The sequence below is a fragment of the Arvicanthis niloticus genome, chromosome 21 (genome assembly GCF_011762505.2).
Source record: "Arvicanthis niloticus isolate mArvNil1 chromosome 21, mArvNil1.pat.X, whole genome shotgun sequence".
NCBI lineage: Eukaryota > Metazoa > Chordata > Mammalia > Rodentia > Muridae > Arvicanthis > Arvicanthis niloticus.
Window position 1 is genome coordinate 30,696,780 of NC_047678.1, and position 22,109 is coordinate 30,718,888.

Sequence of the window (22,109 nt, forward strand, 5' to 3'; positions counted from 1 at the left end):
CACTGCTTCCTGGACATCCTTCTCTCCTCTGTTATTCATTAGTGAAATCTTCTTTCCATTTAATCATTCTTACCTGCTTTCAGAAACATTTGGGTTTTGGTTTTTGTTTCACCTACAAAGATAGAAGTAGTGTTAATAAGATGCCTCATTTTAAAGCTATCAGCTATTAAGCTTGACAACCTAAGTTCAGTCCACAGGACCCACATGGTGAATGGAGAGAGCCAACTGACATACTGTTCTGTGACTTCCACATGTTGTCTGTGGCACACTTGCTCCTCCACACAATATAAATAAACATTAATTACAAAAACAAAACAAAAAGACAAAACAGGGAACCCTGTCTACTCTGCCTTCTAACTGCCCCTCCCATTTTCTGTACCTTCCTTAGTACAGAAGAATTCTTCAAAACACATTCTCATTGTAATTTATGGTAGATGAAAAATGAGCTGAAATATTATTTCTCTGAAACCTACATGAATTTTATCCTTACCTTTAGAACCCGTCAAATCTACAGACCAAAAGTCTACCTTGCCAATAGATGAAGGTTCTCCATTAGAGAAATTAGAGCAGAAGGAAGCAGCTGGCGGCCAGCCTTCTGCGCTGTGCTCAGGTAAGTCCTTGGAGTGTTGAAGTCAGGAGTGATGGGATGGGGGCATTCATTATTTAGTTGCTGCTTGTGTGGTGCTCATTATCAGCAGTACGGTTTATAGTCTTTTTTTTTTTCTTCAGTATATTCCATTTCTTTAGGCAGAAAGTGGATTTTTTAAATGTTTACTGTTCTGTTGAATTATTTTAAAATGAAGATTTTAAATGTCTTAATTTTTTTTATAAATATATCTGGAAAAAAATTTTGACTAGTGATGATGATCTTTGATCTTAACCAAGCTAAGAATGAGAAGTGTTAATATGAATGAATGGTGTGAATTACTTAAATGGATCACTACACTTTCTTTATAGAGATGAAAAGAAGGAAATTGCTGTTTAGAATTTTAGCCAAGTTCATGTATTGCAGGTTTCCCCTCCTCACAAGGTAAACACGTTTGCAGACCCAGTGACCGCAGGTCAGCCCGGTCTAAGCCTGCCAGGGTCCCTCCTGAGCTGCTGGAAGGTTCTTCTCCATGGAAGATTCTTGATCCCAGGCTGGGCCCCTGCCCATTTTCTGAGTTGGGTTGGGTCTCTGGTTCATCATCTTCTGGTGAGCATGGGAACCAAATAAAAGGTATTCATGCTGAATTTCTACCCCAGAGAGATCATGGCAGGGAAGCCAGGGATATAGAGAGCATGCCAATGATGATAAAGAAAAAGAAGAAGAAACCAAAGCAAAAAAGATATCCTCAGTCCCGAGCTGGGGGGCCTTGGGGTGACAACAATGCAGATGAGCGTCAAAGTCATCCTGTTGCTCATGGACCCCTGAAGTCAGGCATGGGCCCCAGCCAGTCTACTACTGTGCGTACAGAGTGTGGATCTGTATCCAGAGAAGTCTTGAAGCACGACTGTGCAGAGAGTCCTGGGGTTACTTCATGTCTAGAACAGCCTCCAGAAACTGTGGTAAAAGCTCAGCTTAAGCCGAGAGTAGAGGATGACCACAGAGATAAAAGCCCACTATCAGAGAACCAAGATAAGAACTTGCCACAGGGAGAGGAAGAGAGATCCCCAGCTGTATCACACCTGAAGCCTTTAGTAGATACAAGCAGGGCAGTGAGTTCATCTAGTTTGAAAGGAACCCCAGTTGACATTGCTGCACACAAAGTGACAGCTCCACCAGTGGAATGTTCCCCTTTATTGGGCCAAGAGATTATTAATGGAGTTCTAAAACCTACAACAGAGAATGTGCTGTCAAGTCTGACCCTCCCTTCAGCAGCAAACCATCCACTAAACGATGGTCTGAAGGAAGACAGTGGTGGAAGTGGAGCAACTGCACTGCAGGTCTCTCCTGATGCAGTCGGGGGCAGTAAAGAACTGAGACCAGACACCTTCCCTGAGCAAAGACAAGGAACCAGCCTGCTTCCTTCTAAGGAAATGAAAGACCAAGAATTAATTCAAGCTCCTGGGCCAGAGTGTGAGCTGTTTAAGAAAATGACAGGTGATGGCAAAAGCAGGAAGGGAAGGGGTCCTGGGAAAGTCAGAGCAGGCTCAGGGAAGTCAGGAGCCAAAGCCGAGGTGCTATTCCTTCTGAACAGCGACAAAGAGGATCGATCTGTACCTTTGCCAAGTGAGCTAGTCCCTGAGACTGGAGTAGTGAGTATTAAGGATCCTGGAAGCAGACTATGCTTGGAGTCTTCAGAGCAACCAGGAGCTATTCCTGACCTCACTGAGGCAATCCTAAGCGTGGCTGAAGAGGTGACTGGTGCTGTAGGAGGCACCATGCAGCCATTAAGTCCTTTGGAAAGTGGGTCAAGTTTGACTCAGACTTTAGATGCTAAGACAGAAAGAAGAGCTGAGGTTAAAAATATGGGCATCAGTAACCAGAGCAAGGAAGGGAAGTGTCCTTGGATAGATCATGAGTCAACTCCCTGGATTTCTGAAAAGTCTAAAAAGAGAGGCAATGAAAGCAGGAACAAAAAGTTTAAAAATAATTACCCTGTACAGCCTGGCAGAACAGAGGGCAAGGAGGAAATCATCAGCCCACCTTGTGTAGACAAACACAGTGATGGTGGTAATGTTGCCCATAAAAACAGTGAGCTAGGGCAGGTTTCCTCTAAAATACATGGTCCTTTGTTCTCACATGCATCATGTAGAGCCACAGAGGAACTTGCTGACATGGAGAATAAGAAAGTGGAGTCTAATTTTGTTCAATTTAGGGATCTTGTGGGGAATAAAACAAACTCAGTCCAAAGTTCTGCTGTTACCACTGATCCAGCTGCCAAGGTGATAGATATGAGCTCCCAAGACCCAATCTGGGGGGCAGGATTTGTTTCCTCAGTAGGAACTGAGGAAAACAAGACATATGCAGCCAAGGGACAGGCTGCAGTGCCCGGAAAACCTAACAAGAGGAGTAATGATGGGAAATGCAAAAGGGTTAAGAACAGTTGTCCTGAGAAGTCCATTTTGGAGATTAAGACAGATACAACAAACTCCATAAAAGCCGCAGGAGAGTGCAGAATTGAGGGAATGGGATATGTGGATGAAAATAGGAATATTACATTTACCTCTGAGGCAGGACCATTGGGGCCAAAGAGTAAATCAGCTCCTCTTGAGGCTATGGGGTCAGCAGGCTGTGAAATGCTGTCCTTACCTACTCCTCAAGCAGGAAAGGAAGATAATTTCTTCCCAGACAATTCCAGAAAAAGTGAGCAAGATAATTTCAAATTATTTGCACAAAATATGTGTAGCAAAGATGGAGTCCCAGGTCAAGAAAAGCCCAAGGCTCCCTCTGCTGCTGTGTCCTCCACTAGTACAGAAGGAGTTGCTGGGACTTCTACAGATGCCCCAGAGAAGCTTAGCAGTTTTGGAGATCACTCTCTTAAGAATAAAGGGGGGTTTGCTGATTACAGGGAAAATGGAGTAGGGATAATGGTTAAAAGCCATGTGATAGGGGAACCTGAGTCAGAGCACCATGGGTCCTCTGAGCATTCAGCTCAGCATGCCACAGAACCAGCTAAAGGACACTTCCATCCTGGTATGCTCACAGAAACCCAGAACCTTCCAGAATTGGTCAGAGTCCTAGACACACATGCAGATAGTGGTGATTTGCCAGTGTCTCTGGTGAATGAAGAGATGACAACTGAGAAAGACTCTGCCTCAGTTCTAACCCCTGACCCTCTTACACTGAAAGCACAGAAATTCAGTTTGTCTTATGACCAAAATGAGAAAGAGAGAGATTCCAAGGGCCCAGAGAGTTTGGATAAGAAGGTAGATATCACTCTTTTGCCTCCAGAAAATGAAAAGGATAAATTAAAAGAAACTAGTCTGTTATGTGAAGTCACAAAATTGGAATGCATTTCCATGTTAACAACAGAACTTCAGTCTGATTTCTCATGTGACAGTGTTGAGGGGGAAAATAAAGTAGTGGTGACTGCTTACAAGGATCCTCAAGTCCCAGAGTTCAAAGGTAACGGGGTCGAAGCTCCTCAGAAGATGACAGGAATGTCAGAACTGAAGGTATTGGGTGAAAGGAAGAAGGAAGATAAAGGCAGAACGGCAGAGCCAGTGAAAGGCTACATGAGACCCACCAAGTCTCGAGGACTTACTCCACATCTGTCAAAGTCTGCAAGTCAGGAGAGAGAGAGACCCAAGCTGCCCAAGTCCAGTGGTATGACCCTGCCATGGGGAGTGTGTTTTCATGTTGCTTTAGAGTTAGCATTCAAAAAGCAAATTGCTTGTGCCTTGGTTCCATTTAGACTCTAATCCTTGTTGATCCTTAGTCTGTTGGCATGAAAACCTTTGAGTGCTGTATGTGTGTGTGTGTGTGTGTTTTTTTTTTTTTTTTTCAGCCAAGGCATGCATGCCCTGTGTTCAGCTTGAGGAGACTGACAACGTGGTTGCATGCCTTTTTAATGCAGCACTGAATCTTGAGTTTTATTGGAAGTTGTGGGGGTGAGAGGAAAACATTGCAGTCCTCTTATTCTTATATTGACCCCCCCCCATGTGTAAAGTTTAGGGAAAATATCAATCATTATTTGGTGTAAATATTTGCAGCAGAAAAATATAGTCTGGCTGAGTATATGAAACTTGCCTTTATTTTTGTGTTTGTTTATTTATAGTTTATTAATAGCTTGAGCTTGTGGGAGCAAGTATCCAAATTGCTTTCAGATCAAATGAAAGTGGTATGCCTTCATCTTATTATCCCCTGACTAGCATTGATAAGTACAGACTTCATGTTTCTAGTAGTTGGGAAGTAATCTCTCAAGGTACCAGGTAGGCTAGACTGGTTTAATCAGTTTTGCTGCTTACAGCCATTATCAGTAGTTGTAGAGTTTGTGGCATAGCCTTTGTTCATTAAACAATTCATGAACTTTGTTTATAATGGTAAAATTCCTCCTGATTTTGCCCTTTGGGACTTTACTAGGTCACGTAGTTGAAACTGAGTTCAAGATGAATTTCTCTCAAGATTTAGAGATTAATCATGTGTATACTCCCCCTTCCTCCACAATACATATCTAGTCATACCTTACCTGAAACAAACACTCAAGATATTTCCTTGCATTTCAAGATTTTTGGAGCCAACAAATGGTTCTTTCTTAACAAGTTTGCATGATCCAGATACTAATTTGAGAAATTTAAACACAACAAAAACACTGATTGTTTTGGGCCAAGCAGCCCATCAGACCTGGCTTCATTGTGGGGTTGTGTTCTGCATGGTGTGGACTTGTCCTGTCCTTGTGAGGAAAGCTGGTGTGGTGAGCACTTGGATTGGAATACTTGTGGTGTGAAGAAAGGATGCATATGCTATTTTCATTTTTCTTCTCAGTTCCTCTATTAACAATGTGGATAATTAAATAGAATAGCATGTAGAAAGCATTCCAGAATTCTACCATATTCTTTAGTTTTACCAGTGATTAAAAGGTACCAGTGATTGTAAGACCTTCATCAGGATTTCCAAATAAATGTTGAGTATTTGCAAAGAATTCTAGAAAGTGGGTTTGTTCTTAGTCAGAACCTGCAGAGCTCTCTGGACCCTGCCAGGTCAGCCCCCACTCAGTGTGTGTCCTTGCAGATGACACGTGAGACATAACCTAAGGGGAGTGTAATGAAGACTGAGTAAAATTCATGTTGCTTCTCTAAATTCTAACAATTGCTACCTCTAGGTCAGCAGATACTTTTGGTTAAAAGGTTTTATATTGAGGTGGGCTTCTAGTTCACACCTGTAATTCCAGCATTTGGGAGATGAAGGTAGGAGGATCAGGAGTTCAAGGCCAGTCTGGGATACATGAGACCCCTCCCACCCCACTATCCCAAAAAAAAAAAATAGTTATGAAAATTTTTAATTTTTTTTAGTTTTATTATTTTACATTATGAGTTATTACTCCCCAAAAGTTATTACTTTTTAATACAGTTAACACATTGACAAAGTACAAAGGAATAGGCATGGTATCTTTTTCTTCCATTAAACAATTTAAATTTTTCTCTTTTTAGATAAAACTGACTCTTAATAGTATTTTATATGTCCTTCCAAAGAAGTTATGCTTGAGAATAGTGACGTGCATTTCCTATACTGTATGAGACATGGCATGCTTACAGATACAAATCTTTAAAACAATATGTAGTTATATTCATGTTTTGTGATCTTGACTGTGGGAGCTTGGGGGAGCCTCTGGCTACACAGATACTGTAAGGGTCATGGTTGTGGGAGCTTGGGGGATCCCGTGGCTATATGGGTAATGTAAGTATCATTTAGATTACTAGCCACCTTTGGTTCTGAAGACTTGATAAAACCTTGCCTAACAGGTAATGCAGATCTGTTAATCACCTCTAATTCCCAGCTTTCTGGATGGAAAAGTTATACGTCCTTCCCTTTGAAAGAGCAATCCTGGTTTCTTTGGTGTTCTTTGGACTTAAGGACTTCTGCTTCCAACACTGGGAGGCCTGAAACTCTCAGTGTCTCTGTAATACTGGGATTACAGGCATTATCCACCATGCCATATGTGCTCTGATGTTTTGTCTGTGACTGGTAAATTTGGCCTTAGTAAAGTTACCTTTACTCTTACTGAAGATCACCGATCCTTACCTGTCTTATAGTCAGATGGTGCTGCATGTGGATTTCAGTCTTATAGTGCTGGGTGATATGATAGCTTAGTAGATAAGGGTGCTTGCTGCTGAAGACAGATGGTCTGAACTTGATGTTCATTGCTGTGTGGCAGTGGACTTACAGGAGAAAATGGACTTTTCTTGCAGATTGTCCTGTCCTCCATATAAATGCTGTAGCATACACATGCACACAAACCCAGTAAAGTTGATGCTTACCATATATTAAGGAATGATATTATCTATCTATCTACCCATAGATAGAAGAAGACAAATGTGTCTGTGTCTCATCCCTCCCCCAACATATATACAAAGATACTGTCTTTTACAGGAGGTTCTCAAGATTATACATGGGTATAGAAGAACTAAATTTGAGTCTGTCTTTTAAAGATTTATTTATTTTATATATGAGTACATTGTAGCTGTCCTCAGACACACCAGAAGGGGGCATTGGGTCCCATTACAGATGGTTATAAGCCACCGTGTGGTTACTGGGAATTAAACTCAGGACCTCTGAAAGAGCAGCCAGCTCCTGACCCCCGAGCCATCTCTCCAGTGTCCAAGTCTTTTTATTCAGTTATTCAGTTCTTTGTTGTAATATTCCCTCATAAAAAGATAACAATTAGTATATATTTTTTGTTGGTTTTGCTTGCTTGTTTTGAGTCACTCCGTATATCCCTGGCTTACCTGAAGCTCACAGAGATCTGACTGCCTCCCTTGCATTCTGGCATTAAAGGAATGTGCAACCATGCCCAGCATATTTTTAGTTTAGTTTTGGACTAAATTCTAAATTTTTGATTCTGTCTGGTATTTTCTACACTAAGTTTATGTTTGATTTATTGCTGTATTCTTCTTAGTATCTAGTGTATAGTTTTGCATATTTTTAAAGTAGGAATGAATTACCTTCAGTTAACCTTAGTAAAATATTTTTTCAGTATCCTGTTTTTTCTCTCTCTCTTGACATTTTTATGCCACTGTCAAGTTGGGGAATACTTTAGCAGGTTTCTTTACATATGATGCATATTGTTCTAAGCAGGAAGGATGAGGAAAACATTTATGGAGGTACATGAGGAAGGCTGATCTCAACATGCCCCCCCCCCAAAAAAAAAAAAAAAAAGTCTTCCTAAGGTACCTTCCTTTTTTTTTTGTAAATGGAAGCCCAGGTTTGAAAGGGTATTTCACGTGGGTTATAGATAGACTTCTTTCTATCTGTCCCTGGAAATCAGGTAGACCTGAGTGACAATACCCACAGGGACTTGGAACAGTTGGGGATTCTGTAGACAGGCCCTTCTTTTGCCATAATGAAGCTTGTTCTCCTTCCTACCTGGCTTCGTTTCTTTCATTTCAGTTTGCTGAAGCTCATCGGCTGTTTGCCAGCAGCTGGGAATGTCAGTTTATGGTAAAATGTCTTGGTGTGAAACTTGAAGTAATTTATAAACCCAGAAGTCTTAACAGTTTCAAAGCCCTTGTACATAAATAAACTATGCTCAGCATTTAAAAAGAAAAGCATTTTTAATCTCAAGGGAGGAGTTGCTACTATCTCCAAGCCTGAGAAGCACCCATGTCAGCCTTCTGAGGCTGCCTGCCTGCCTGCCCTTAGTGGGATTTACAACTATCAGTTATTAAAATTTGTTTTGCCGGCCGGGCGGTGGTGGCGCACACCTTTAATCCCAGCACTTGGGAGGCAGAGGCAGGTGGATTTCTGAGTTCGAGGCCAGCCTGGTCTACAGAGTGAGTTCCAGGACAGCCAGGGCTACACAGAGAAACCCTGTCTCAGAAAAATAACCAAAAAAAAATTTTTTTTTGTTTTGCCCTGCGCTCTTTTTAATTCTCAGTTAAACCTCAAATAATCCTACTTGGCTGATACTGCCATCATCTTGTTTGAAAGAGGCCATCTAAATATGTTTGCAAATATGTTATCTTGCATTGGCTAGATTATTATCTTGGGTGACTAGATTTTAGGTGTGGTTAATCACATAGCCTCACATGTAAGTATTCCAAAGCTGAAATAAAATTTCATATTTATATGTCTCCTTACAAAGGACCCTAGTGTTTTTTTCCCTGCCATGTTGAAGCTAGGAGCCTGGACTTCACATAATCTACACAGGCACTCCATCATGGAGCTCTCCTGCTTAAGTAGGTTCTTCAGATTTCTCTCACCAGAGCCTTTATTCTCTGGCTGACAGACCATTAGGTGATTCAAGAAACATGGTAAAGATAAACTTCTGAATTTCATGGTTGTAAATGTGAAAGTAAATGGGACTTTCCTGGTTTTCCCTGTGACATATCCATGGAAGGAAGATCATCTCATCTGTGGGCAAATTCTTTGAACTGTTTAGCAGTGGTATCATTTGTATAAGTTTGCACACAAATTAACACTGCCTGCTGCTTTGCAAGTAGTGGACATAGTATGAGCCATGTGCTATGGAGATGAAGCAAAAGGGACTGAGTCTCCATAGAAAAGCAAGAAGAGTTCTGGGTCTGAATGGGCCAGGAAGTGTTGCCAGGATGTTCCTAAGCATAGCATTGGAGAGCTTCTGTTATGGCATAGTGGCAGACAGTTGCATGGCGTACTTGAGGAGGTGGCAGATGTTATGATGTCATTGGCAGATAAATCATTGAGGAACCAGCGAAATCTCTGATGCCTTTTGAGTTTAGATTAGGGAAAAGAAGATAGACTGCTAAAGACTCTAGGGGTCCTGTGTGCCTCCACAGACAAGGGAGCTGGGGATCATTGGTGGGCAGGGTTTTGTTTCGGTTAGCTTTTAGTTGGATCACTTCCTTTTCCTTTGGTTAGAATCCAAGGAAAAGTCAGAACTTTGCTTAAAAAAAGAACATTATGCTTGTTGGTAGAATTTTCATGTCCTTCATTTTAATGCTTTGAGTTTACATGAATCAGACTACTAACTTCAGTCTTTTCATTCTGTCTGTTCACTTCCAACTTTTGAATGTTAATCAAGGAGATTCATGATGTTCTTGAGTTGAACATGTACTAAGATATGTTCTTAAAATTCAGTAAAATATGTTTTTGATTTGGTTTTGAATGTAGATTTGTGTAACTATTAATATATCTAAATAAGAAAACAGATTATAAGTTTTTAACCTTCAGTTTATATTAGTAAGGGGTAACATCAGTCATGGTAATTAGAATTACCGACTTTCTTTGTAATGGTAATTTATTATGATGGTTTCCTGGAGACGGTAACAGAACAGTTGGTCAATCTGGAATATAATGGTTGCCTTGGTAACTAATGAGAATGCAAAGAAACCAACCATGTAGCATAAAAGTCACAAGGCTCTGAACAGGTTAAAAACCAACCCCAGGCACAGAAAACAAGACACATCTGCTAGTACATCTGACTATACCAAACCCCTTGGAACCTTGCATGACATTAAAAACTACCTTGTGACCAGACACAGGAATCCATGTTCTCTTATCAGACTTAGCCTAAATAAAATAGAGCATCAAACCTTCTATGACCAAATGACATTACACATTGCTTGTTCTTGGACTGGGACTGGGGCTCAGTAATACAGCCCTGGGTTTGAGGCCCCAGGTTCAAATCCCAGTGTTGAGAAAAGAATAAAAAGGCTCTTGGAAGTTACTGAAGGCTGCTAAAGTGATACGGAATCAGATTAAATGATACAGAAATGTTGCTGAAGGAAACCTATCCTTCCACTAACATTACTTGTTGTTGTTTTGAGACAGGGTCTCACAATATAGTCCTGGCTGTCCTGGAACTCACTATGTAGACCCAGTCTGGCCTTGACTCAAAGAGATCTTCCTGGTTTTGCCTCTGTAGTACTTTTATAAGAGACTATTTTATTGTTTATCTACCTCTATGCTGGTCACCCTTGGCAGGTATGGACAGGGCCCTTCTTTTCTCTCTCTCTCCCTCCCTCCCTTCTTTCTTCCCTCCCTTCCTTCCTTCCTTCCTTCCTTCCTTCCTTCCTTCCTGAGCTATTGGGAGAGGCATATAAGTAAAAGTTTGGTTTATAAATCTGGAAAGAGTTCTGTGAAACTCTGATGGATTAGTATGTTTGAGGTCATCCTATGCTTAGGAGTTCCTGTCTCAAATAAATATTAAACCATTTTTCTTTGCTAATTAAAAAAACATTAAAATGGAGAGCCAGCACTGAGCATGTTGGTGAATATGGATAACCCCAGTACTCAGAAGGCTTAAAGCAGGAAGATACTGAGTTACAAGCCAATATAGGCTGCACAGTAATACCCTGTTTCAAAAGTAAATAAATTGGTCAGGTATGGTGGCACACACTTTTAATCTTAACTATTAGGAGGCAGAGGTAGGCCAGTGATTTCTAGGCCAGCCTGGTCTATATAGTTAGTTGTAGATCAGACAGGGCTATGTAGAAGACCTTGTGTCTAAAGGGGTGGTGTGGGGGATGGGCAGTGGGATTAAGTAGATCTGAAAAGGAAGAACTAGGGAAACGGCTCACTCAGTGTTCACCTTGTGTGCCTGAAGGAATGAATTTGATCCCCAGAACCCATGGCCAGGTGGATTGTACTTGTAATCTCAATGCTAAGAAGGTAGAAGCAGAGAGCTCCTTGGAGCTTGCTCACTGTTTACCCTAACATAACTGGTGACTTTTCAAGCCAGTGAGAACCCATCTCAAAAGAGGTAGATGGAGTTAGAGAGAAGGCTCAGCAGTTTAGAACACTGGCTATTCTTCCAGAGGTCCTGAGTTCACTTCCCAGCAACCACATGGTGGTTTATGAACATATATAATGGGATCTGATGCCCTCTTCTGGCATGTAGGTATATATGCAACAGGGCAATCATACATAAAATTTAAAAAAAGAAAGAAAGAAAGAAAGAGAAGAAAAGAAAAGAAAAAGGTAGATGATATGATATTCCTGAGAATGGCACTCAGGACTGTCCTGTCCTCCAGACATACCCATATGCATTTGTGCACACACATTTTTTTTCCTTTTTTTTAAAAGTGGGGCTGGGGAGTTGGCTAAGTCAAAGAATGTTTGCCTAGCAAATGCAGGAACCTGAGTTTGACAGCAGTGCCAGAATTGGGGGGACTTTTTTCAAAGAGTGTATCATCCAGTAAATAAGGTGAACTCTTATTCACTGGTATAGAAAGGTGGGTCAGAAATGAGACCTCAGCTTTCCCATTATATTCTCACCTTAAGATCTTGGGAAGAATACTTCATTATTATTGTTGTGGTGGTGGTTGTGGTTGTTGTGGTTGTTAGATTATTTTGGACCCGTCTATAAAATGAGGGGATAAGGTTACAGGAGCTGTTACAGCATCCTATGTGTACATTCCATGTCCTTGAAGTATGGTTTTTATAGAATATTTTAGAATGGATTCAGCAAATGGGATAATTTCTTTTAGGAAGTTAGATTTTGAGAGTTAGCTTTTTTTCTCTCTCTCTCTCACTCTTTTCTAGTAGATAGACATTGAAAGTAAGTCTTAAATGTCATGTTTTGTGTATGGCGGTGGTTACTTTGTCTTTTTTTTTTTTTTTTCCTTTACTAGTGGGGGAAGCCTAGGTCAAAATAATTTGACTCTCAGGAGCAAGTTTCTGTGCCACTTGTTTCTGTGGGCATTATTGCTGTAAACATTCGGTGGTACTCGCAGTGTTCAGACACACCGATACCTCACTATTGTGAGGCAAGAGGGCTGCTGAACATCCTGGCCACTGGAACCCCATGTTTAAAAAACTTCACAAGGATCCGAGTTCTATGACTTGGTAATTCAGAGATGTACAGGACCCTCCACAGAACTCAGAGTTACAGACTGGCATATAAAGGATGCGTACAGGGATTTCAGCAGTGCTGCATATCCAGTACATTTGTTCTCAAACCAAAGATAGAGGGGTCTGTTTTTCTTTCTTTGAGTTGAGGTAGGGTCTTAGTGCATTTCCTAGGCTGGCCACCCGCCTTGACATCCTGAGTCCTTAGGACTACATGGATGGAGATATATATATCCCACCAGTTTTGCTGTTAGAAACATCCTTCTTACGATGCTTGATAGAGTGTTTCACAGGAGCCTGTGTTGGGACAGGTAGTGAATTACAAGCCTTATGATAAAGCCAGGTTTGTTCCAGCAGTGCACTATGCATTCTTAGAGTGTGAGGTAGTCCTTCCTAACCCAGGAATTATGTTGTATGATCACTCAGTCCTAAATATATGATTGGTAAAAACAGGGGGAAACAAAGGATTGTGCCTGCGCTAAATGGGGGAAGTGTGTTCTAGTGAGCAGGAAAAGCTCCAAGACATAGATTTGTTCCTGAGTCTAGAGATCAAAAGAGGATGAACTATAGTCAGTGTGTTTGCACAGTCAGCCTCTGGCAGGAGCAGGGGTGGTAGCACCCAGCTCATGATGGAACCAGCAGGAAGCAGAAATTTGACTTACAGTGGCACTTAAGTGTGGGATACATGTCCAAAGCCTTGTGCACTGTTACTTTTTAAGAGAGGGCTTCATTATGTAGCCCAAGCTGGCCTCACATGCCCACAGATCCATGTGCATCTGCCCCTTCAGGACTAGGATTACAAGTCTGTACAATGAGCCTTTCACTAAACTCCCAGCACAGAAACCAACCAGAAGAACTGATGGGTTTTTGGAAATCCTACCTAATTCAGGTTTTGAATTTTATAAGGAAACAGAGACAGTTGGGTGGACAAGATGGGTCAATTGTGAAAAAAAAAAAAAAAAAAAGCCTCATAACCTTGAGTTTGATCCCTGGAACCCACATGACTGACGGGAACAAACTCCTGAAAGTTAGTCTTTGACTTGTGAATGAGCTGTGGTGAGTGCATATACTTTAAATAGTGAGGAGAAAGCTCTCTCCAGGATGGGAGTGGGCCAGTGAGTGGAGAAGAAAGGCAGATACTTACAGGCAAGTGAGTGTGGATTCCATTCATTGTGAGAATGGGATGAGCTTTTGTGACAGCGAAATCCACCTTCCCTCCGAGGAGTGAATGCTTCACTCTTCATTTAACATTAAGGTGTTTGTTTTAAGAGAAAGTTTGAGCAATTTTCTGGAATCATTATTCTTCAACGGTTACAGCAGAGGATTGGCAAGTGAGCCTTGCTTATTTTAAAACAGTTTTTTTTGAGTGGGTGAATTTAGCAGGCTAGGCATAGAATGAGATAAATGAATGTGTGGGTATACATATATCTATATCAGTGAAAGCTGACATAATTACTGTCCTCCGTGCCTGAATTGGCACCATACTGTATTTTAAATTATAGGGCTGAACAGAGTGCTAGCTAGCAGGAAATTATATGTACAGATTAGCACACAGTGGCTGTTGTTCTTTCTCTTTTTTTGTTCATTCTTTCCTTTTTACACCTGGTAAATACGTTTAGCACCCAACTGCTTGAGGAGAAAGGGGGATTGGGAGAAATAGAGAGCTTACCATGAATCCCGGGAACTTGCTGTGATGTCACTATTCATCCGTGTGAACGTGGGTGGTGCAAGAGCTCCAAGAGTGAGTGGGGGAGCAGTGACAGAGGATGTCGCTTCCAGAGGAGCAGCCAGCCGCGCTCACTGCCGCTCTTACTGCTGCATACGACCAGCTCTCTAAAGACAAGCCTCCAGAGTGCAGAATGGACTCCCCGAAAGAAATCAGTCAGGATGGATTTGAATGGCAGAGGACAGAGGGGAAGCTGAATGAAATCGGGCTGAATGTCAGCATGGATGGGCAGCTGAAAGACAGGCTTGTGAAGAATTCCAGCTTCCTGGAACAGAATAAGCTCGGTTTTTTTGAGGGGAAGTTAGACAAAGAACTTAACATCGAAGAGCCTATCAAGGCGTATCAAGCAACCTCCGGTCACCTTGAGAGCAGGTATGTGATTTCAGGAACCTGCCAGCCGTTGGAGGGGAACTTAGTACACCAAAGGGCAGCTGAGTTCCACCTGGTACTCACAGAGGGGCAAGACAAAGCCACTACAGTTCAGGGGAAGGTGGCAGGGAAGAATGGACTAGAGATCAAGAGCCAGCCAGATCTAAATTTTCCTGGGGCTGCTAACACTCTTCCTCAATATGGTGAGGAACAAGAAACCAGTGCTTGGAACCCCAACTTTTACTCAGTGACTCAGAACCCACAGGTCTCAATGGCTGCAACTCCAGGAACAGAGAAGAATGGCCTCGTCTCCAGCTGCTCAGTGATTGGGGTGACAAATGATGACTCTGGGCAGCTTAATAAGTCTCCATTACTGGTGGCTATCACCCACCCAGACCCAACTAGTGAGCATTTTCCCACCACCAGTCCACCAATCACTATGGTGGAATTCACTCAGGAAAATTTGAATGCAGACTTTCACAGCCCAGGCCAGGATAAGGAGTTGGAGAAATGTTCTACTGAGGAGGGGCCTATGCTTGACCAAGTTCCCCAGCAGAAAAAGGCAATCCGGAGAGCCCTATCTGAGTGTTGCCACCTCTCAGTGCCCCCAGCTGTGAATCTTGCAGATAAGTACCCTGAGCTGCCTGTCCGAGAGGAGCTTCCTTCTGGCCTGCTGCCTCCCACCAGTAGCCTAATGCCAAGCCCTATGCCCAGGAAGCTGGGGGTGCCTACCATGAGGCGCTCCATGACAGTGGCTGAGGACCAGTCAGCTAGCTGCAGATTGAGTGCTGGGGAACTGCCCAGCCTGTCTGCTTCTGAAGTACCTACTCCTTTAACCTTCGAGGAACCAGTGGCCAAGGAGAGAGAAAAATTGATCTACTTCACCAATGACAGCAACAGCTCTGGGAAGAAGGAACTGGGCATTGCTGGGCTGTATCTCCACAGTAAGCTGGAACAGATTCCTGAAGGAAGCAGCAAGGAAAAGGGGCAGGAAGATACTGGTGAGACAAGAGTTGATTCATGTCCCTTCATCTGCCAGGGAGGCGAGAAACAGCTGATGGCACTGGCAGGGAAGAAAGAAATTGAGGTCACTGCAACACAGAGCACTCCATCGCTGCTGTGCGATGAGACCCCACGTGATGGTATGTTTCTAAATTTTGCCTCCACTGGGAACTGGCAGACAGTGAGGAAGAAGCCAAAGTGATAGATTACGACAGGAACATCAGCAGCTTGTTACTCCTGGAGTCTGGGACTGCCTGGGGAAGGCTTAATTCCCTTGTTGGAAGCTTTCTGGGAGTGAGGCAGGAGAACAGAGTGAATCTGGCTGGGTCAAGCTTAATGCTTCACTGTGGATGCCAGGCTGGGTTGTCGATGGGTGGGGGCAGAAGTGGGGGGCATTCAAAACTAGAGCTGCTTAACCTCATGCCACCCGTGCTATCCCATCCCCCATCCTTCCACCCCTCTGATCTCATTGGTTTGAACCAAATGATTCTTGAGCTCTGACCATCCCACTGCTGCTGATTGATTCACTGGCCTGTAAAATGAATCACTTTGTTTAGAGTCACAGTAGGCTTATCAGTACTAACCCCTGCTAAGTTGCCTTTTGGGTGGAAGCTGTTTTCCTTTCTGTTTTTGAGAAGGATTTACTTTTGTTGAAGTTAAGAGAAAGCCTTTTATACCTGGCTGTTTAATATTCTCCCCTTGTCCTTCGCATTTGATTCTGTCATGCTTCTAGTTTTCTCTTCCTGTATGTGTTTTGAGGATTTGTGGGGAGGAGGAGAAAGGAAATTAGGGAGAAGAGAGACTTTGGACCCATGAATGAGCGAGCTCTGCCTGTTTCCCTGTGGCTGCCTTCTGTGCCCTCTTCATCGCCTTTTCTTTCCTTCCCCATCTCCACCCCCTGCTGCTGCCATTGTTAGTGAACTAAAAAAGCTGGTTTTTTCTCTGGGTCCACAAAGGACCATGATTCACAATGGTGTTTATTAATGGAGATTTAATACACAAATTTTATTATTATTTGGGGGGTTTTTTGTTTGGTTTTGTTTTTTTAAGTCACTTTTCCTAGGACTCATTCTCAGTATTCTCTTGAATACATTTTAATGAGATGTTATTTTAAATTTATAATTGGGGTAGGCATGTACTATGGTTTGTGTGCAGAATCCAGCCTTTCCTTCTGTCTTTACATGAGTTCTGGGATTGAACACTTGGTTTGTCAGGCTTGTGTGGCAAGCAGTTTTACCTGAGCAGCCATCTCATTGATGGAGATGGGGTAGCGAGGGTGGCATGAGGTAAGCAGCTCTAGTTTTTAATGCCCCCCACTCCTGCCCCCACCCACTGACAACCCAGACAGCCAGCATCCACAGTGAAGCATTAATGGGGCATTAGCAGATTTTTTTGTTTTTATTTTAAATGGACTAAGCAAAAAAGCTTATGTTTCCTCTGTAGTCTCTCTTTTTTTGTTTTGGTTTTGTTTGTTTGTTTGTTTGTTTGTTTTGTTTTTCGAGACAGGGTTTCTCTGTGTAGCCCTGGCTGTCCTGGAGCTCACTCTGTAGACCAGGCTGGCCTCAAACTCAGAAATCCGCCTGCCTCTGCTTCCCAAGTGCTGGGATTAAAGGCGTGCGCCACCACCGCCCAGCTCCTCTGTAGTCTCTTATGATGCAAGATTGTAAGAGTCCGGGTGACCTGAACGTCTGCAAACCTCTAGAAGTAGCAGGACTTAGAAAGTCCTCATGGATAGGATCCTCTGATCTTTCTGTCCACCCCCAGAACCCCATGATGATCATGGAGAATTTGTACCATACACCATCTAGGTGGTAGTGAGTAAAGACTTGATTTTGTCTCCCTTTTAAAGATTTATTCAGTTTTTATTTATATGAGTACACTGCAGCTGTCTTCAGACACACAGTAGAAGAGTAAGTACATTGGATCCCATTACAGATGATTGTGAGCCACCATGTGGTTGCTGGGAATTGAACTCAGGACCTCTGGAAGAGCAGTCAGTGCTCTTAACCGCTGAGCCATCTCTCCAGCCCCTTTTTCTTCCTTTTTAATTGTTCTTTCCTCCCTCCCTCATTTCTAGGGGGCTTTGGGCCATGGGGGGTTTGAGGAGGATACTAAGGATTAAGTCCCAGCTCATATATACTGGATATGGCTTGCCAAAACTCTCATTGACTTCAGTATGTGACAGGACTGTAGTCCTTCCAAGCCTGGCTAGTTAATGATGTGTGAGGATTTTGTTAGTTTCAGAACAGGTTCATTTTAAAAGAGGTTTGTGCTGGTAGGAAAAACCATACTAAATGACTGACAAATCTACTAACTCATTCACTTGTAAATTTGAATCGCAACCTATGATTCCCAACACTAAGCTATATAAAGAGAGATTAACACGCCTACCATTTGCCAATCACTGACTGGGTACTAGAAAGTGTTGATATCCTTAAGCAACTTAACCACCTTGTCAAGGGATTGATGGGGGATGTCTGAGAGGTGTGTGAGTCATGAAACATTATTCTGAGTAAGATATTTAAGCCTGAGTTTTAAAAACAGAATTGCAGACAGTTTAGAGGTAAAAACGTCCAGATAAAGAACTCATGTTAACAAAGGCTTGAATTGAAGCCAGTGCTGGGTATGGAGGTACATGCTTCTAATCCTAGCTCTTGAGAGGCTGAGGCAGGAGGATTTCTCTGAGTTCACTATCAACCTGGGCTACAAAGTGAGAGCCTGGCAAAGAAAGAAGCAGTTGAACTAAGCAGAGGTTACACATGCCTTTGATCCCCGCACTTGAAGCAGAGACAAGTTTGAGGCCAGCCTGGTCTACAGAGCAAGTTCCAGAACAGCCAAGGATACACAGAGAAACTTGAAAAACCTATCTTGAAAAACCAGAAAGATTTAAAAAAGAAGGAAAAGAAGGAGGGGGAGGAGGAAGAGAAGAGGAAAAAGAAGAAAAGGAAGAGGAGGAGAAAAAGGAGGAGGAGGAAGAGGAAGAAGAGAAGGAGAGAGAGATGGTGGGAAAGAGAAACTAGTTCAAAACCTAGATGTCTTTATTCATTTTAATGAGTATTTATATACAGGATATAAAAGAATCTCATGGAATCCAACTCACAAATGTGTACATCTAGGCTATAGCTACTGTGTGTCTCTGGGGGTTCTCTGCTGTACACATGCTTCTTCCCCTCATCCCCATCTTGGAATTGTTCGGTTATCATCTGGGGAAAAAAATAGGTGTATTACCTAGAAATGGACATCCAGCCTTACTAAGTTACAAACGATGTACTAAGAAGTTTCTTGACTGCTAACTACTACGTTTCCTGGCAATGACAGCAAATGACACAGCCCAAGGTCCAAGTGGGGAAGACTCCCCTTTTCCTAGTTTAGGTGGCATGAACTGGAGGAGGTAGGACAACCACAGTTTCCAGCCTGATGTTGAAGACTGAGATAGGAGGATGGCAAATTTGAGGCTAGCCTGGTTTACAGGATAAGTTTAAGTCTAGGTTGGACAGCTTAGCGATAAACAAGCAGGAGAAAGTACAAAGTGTAGGCTTCATCTAATAACCAGAACATTGCACTAGAAAAGCCTCCAGTGTACTAATGTGAGAGAATACAGATGCTATGTAAATTAATCCAAAAAGGACCAGCGCCTTTGTGGTTTCCACCAGCTGATAGTCTGCTTCCACTGTCGGGAATGCTCCCCTCCACCCCCTGTAATAAACTAACTCTATTTCTAACCATTAAAAAAAAAGACAAAAACAAAAGCAAAGTAAAAACAAAAAAACTGCCAAAAGGGGCAGAAAATGTATCTGTTGAAAGGATTTGTCCAGCATGATTCTGGGTTCAATCCCCAGTACTTCAAAAGGACAGCAAATCAAAAAGCTGTAATTATAAACTGACTATGGTGGGCATGCTGGTTCTTGTATTTAGGAAGGCAGGTGCAAGGTCATCCTGATCTACAAGGCAAGTTCCAGTACAGCCAGGGCTATATGAGGAGACTCTGCCTCACAAAAATCAAAAACAAAGAGGAAAACAAAACAAACAACAAGCAAAATAGAAGAAATTGGTATGGCAGGTATGTGACGGGAGATTGCTGGAAATTTGAGCGTAGTTTTTCCTGCAGGTAGTACTGCACAATACTGGAAGGATTGTCGGAACAGCCTGAATTCTTTTTCAGACATTGTTTTGTGAAACTCTGGGAACATTTGGTTCATACCCTCCAGTAGTGCCTAGTAAGGATACCCCTGGGGCAAAGAAGAGGTCCTCCGTGAAAAGTCACATCTGGATGGACAGCAACATTTCATGCTTACATGAACAGATGGAGATGCTACTGTTCACATACAAGCAATAAGACTTAATTAAGTGTCTGTGTTGTTTACTGAAAACCCTGTGCCAGTGAACAATATTTAGTGTCAGCTAGAGCCAGTGATGAGACCTTTCTTTAGCTTCTACAGAAGTATTGCTAAACTGATACAGTTAAGTTTGTGTCATAGTTAAACTAAAACTATGTTTTGAAACTAAGACTGCATATATCTCAAATAAACACACACACACAAAAAATGTTCTATATTAGAAAACCTCCTGTCAAGATAAGATTATATTGAGTCACCTTATCCTGCCCCATCCTGTGTAAGCACTCTATATTTCAGGCATCGCTTCTGTTGTATATAACAGTTTTGTTAAAGGAACCTGAAAGGTTTCGACTCTCATGACCTACAGAATAGTGCAGTAGGTTTCAGTGAGGTTTCTTTCTTATTTTTTCTGTACCCCTGGAGAGGCCTGCAACCTAAAAGTTTAGCAAGTAGGCAGCAGCAATAACAGGATGAAAAGAGGGGTAGGTCAGTCTGTCAGCAGGCAAAGCCTCCCCACCTCGATGTCTTCCTACAGATTTATTGTCTGACTTCCACATGTACACCATGGTACCCGGTGCCGTATAAGTAATAAATAAATAAATGGGTTTTTTTTTTTGTTTTGTTTTTTTTTTTTTTTTTTTTGGTGAGGACAGGAAGAAGGAAGCCTAGTTGTAAACTCTGTTTTTCTGCCCATTGCCAGCATTGCGCAGTGTGTCTGTGGTGCTAGGGCTGTGACATGTCGTTTACTTCATTAGCAGAGGCAGTTGTTGACCTGACTCACCCACAGTGGCAGCAATTTCAGGGATGCCCACCTATCCCTTGCCATCACCAGTAATAGAATTGTGGGTATCTATAAACTGCTTTTCTTGTTAGTCTCGTTCTGCCTCTACCCAGAGGCAGGAGAGAAACCTACATAGTTTTGTTTTGTTTTGAGAAAAGTCCAGGACATGCATTCTCTTTCCCATTACCTAACTCCTACCATGTGATACCCAGTGATCCAGGGTACTGCTTTCAGTTCTTTCAGGCAGTGCTAGCATGGATTGAGAGAGAGCCTCAGTAAGGCCAGGAGGACACAGTAGGTCAGGATTTATACCGCCAGGGCTCCGAATACTAAATTTTACTTGAGTTACAGCCAGAATCTACAAGATAAATATAAAAGGGTGATTTCTGCTATAGTACAATATTAGAATTTTAAAGCAGGCATCAAAAATTTGGCTTAACAAACAGCTACAAGTTTTTTTGAAGAAAACAAAGTGAGGGCCAAGTGAGATGTCTGACTTAGAAGATAAAGATACGTGCTGGCAACCTGACTTCAATCCCTGGCACCCACATGGTAGGAGAGAGCCAAGGGCCACAGGTGATCCTGTGACTTCCACAGGCGGATAGTGGTGCGAGTGAGATTATGTGTTGGCATCCTACCCCTATATGCAATAACAAGAAAAAAAGTCATAAATTATTTTTGAAAACCACTTTACTGCATTTATTTATTTATTTATTTACTTACTTACTTACTTTACTTACTTACTGGGTTGGGGGAGGTAATCAGAGATCAACCTGAATGAATCCATTCTCTCCTTCCAGCACATGGTTTCTGGGGATTATATTCAGGTTATCAGGTGTAGGGGCTTGTGATTTCTTTTTAAGCCACCTTGCTAACCCCTAAAATGCTTTTAAATAAAAAAGAAATGAAAACTTAGGAAATTCCCAGAAATAGAAATTATGTTTTAAAAGACCAAATGTTAATTGTAGATGTTGTAAAAGACAGAGAGGCATCAAAAATAAGACCTCCTGTCAGCTTAGCAGTATATACCTGATATCTATCCCAAAAGTCAGAGGCAGGAGTTTGCCTCCCGTTCATCCTGCTGAAACACAGTTCAAGGACAGCCTGGCCTACAGAGTTGAACCCTTTTCTCATTAAAAATAAAACTCAAAACCCTAAAACAATAAAAATGAGATAGAACCATTGAATCAGAGATGTGATCAGCTCAGTTTATCCTATCCTTATTGGGATTAGTGAGTCCCATACTTAAGGGGATTAGTGAATTTGCCAAATGAGTAGAAAGTATTCAGTTCAATCATTTGAGTAATAGCAAAAAAATAGAATGATTCTCAGAAGAACAAGGGACAATAATGAAAAACCTGAGCATCGCTCTCTTAAGTCCCTGGAGGAGAAAGGATGAGTGACTCAGTGGTTGTTCAAAGATACCATGATCAAGTATACCAAATTTGGCAAAAGACAATAGCAGAAGTAGCCAGTGATTGC

At 42.1% G+C, this 22,109-nt stretch overlaps 1 protein-coding gene across 23 annotated transcripts in view; it reads left to right on the plus strand.

Moving 5' to 3' along the window:
• Positions 1-22,109, plus strand: part of Map4 (microtubule associated protein 4) — a 148,237-nt gene that overhangs the window by 103,177 nt on the left and 22,951 nt on the right. For 12 of the 23 annotated variants that reach the window (XM_034483635.2, XM_034483636.2, XM_076917912.1 and 9 more), the window contains exon 8: positions 497-610. In XM_034483635.2, coding sequence (XP_034339526.1) covers positions 497-610 — 114 coding nt within the window. Of the gene's footprint in view, positions 1-496; positions 611-1,012; positions 4,253-14,145; positions 15,650-22,109 lie in introns of those variants that run through there. The other 11 variants (XM_076917905.1, XM_076917903.1, XM_076917904.1 and 8 more) reach the window with 3 other exon arrangements.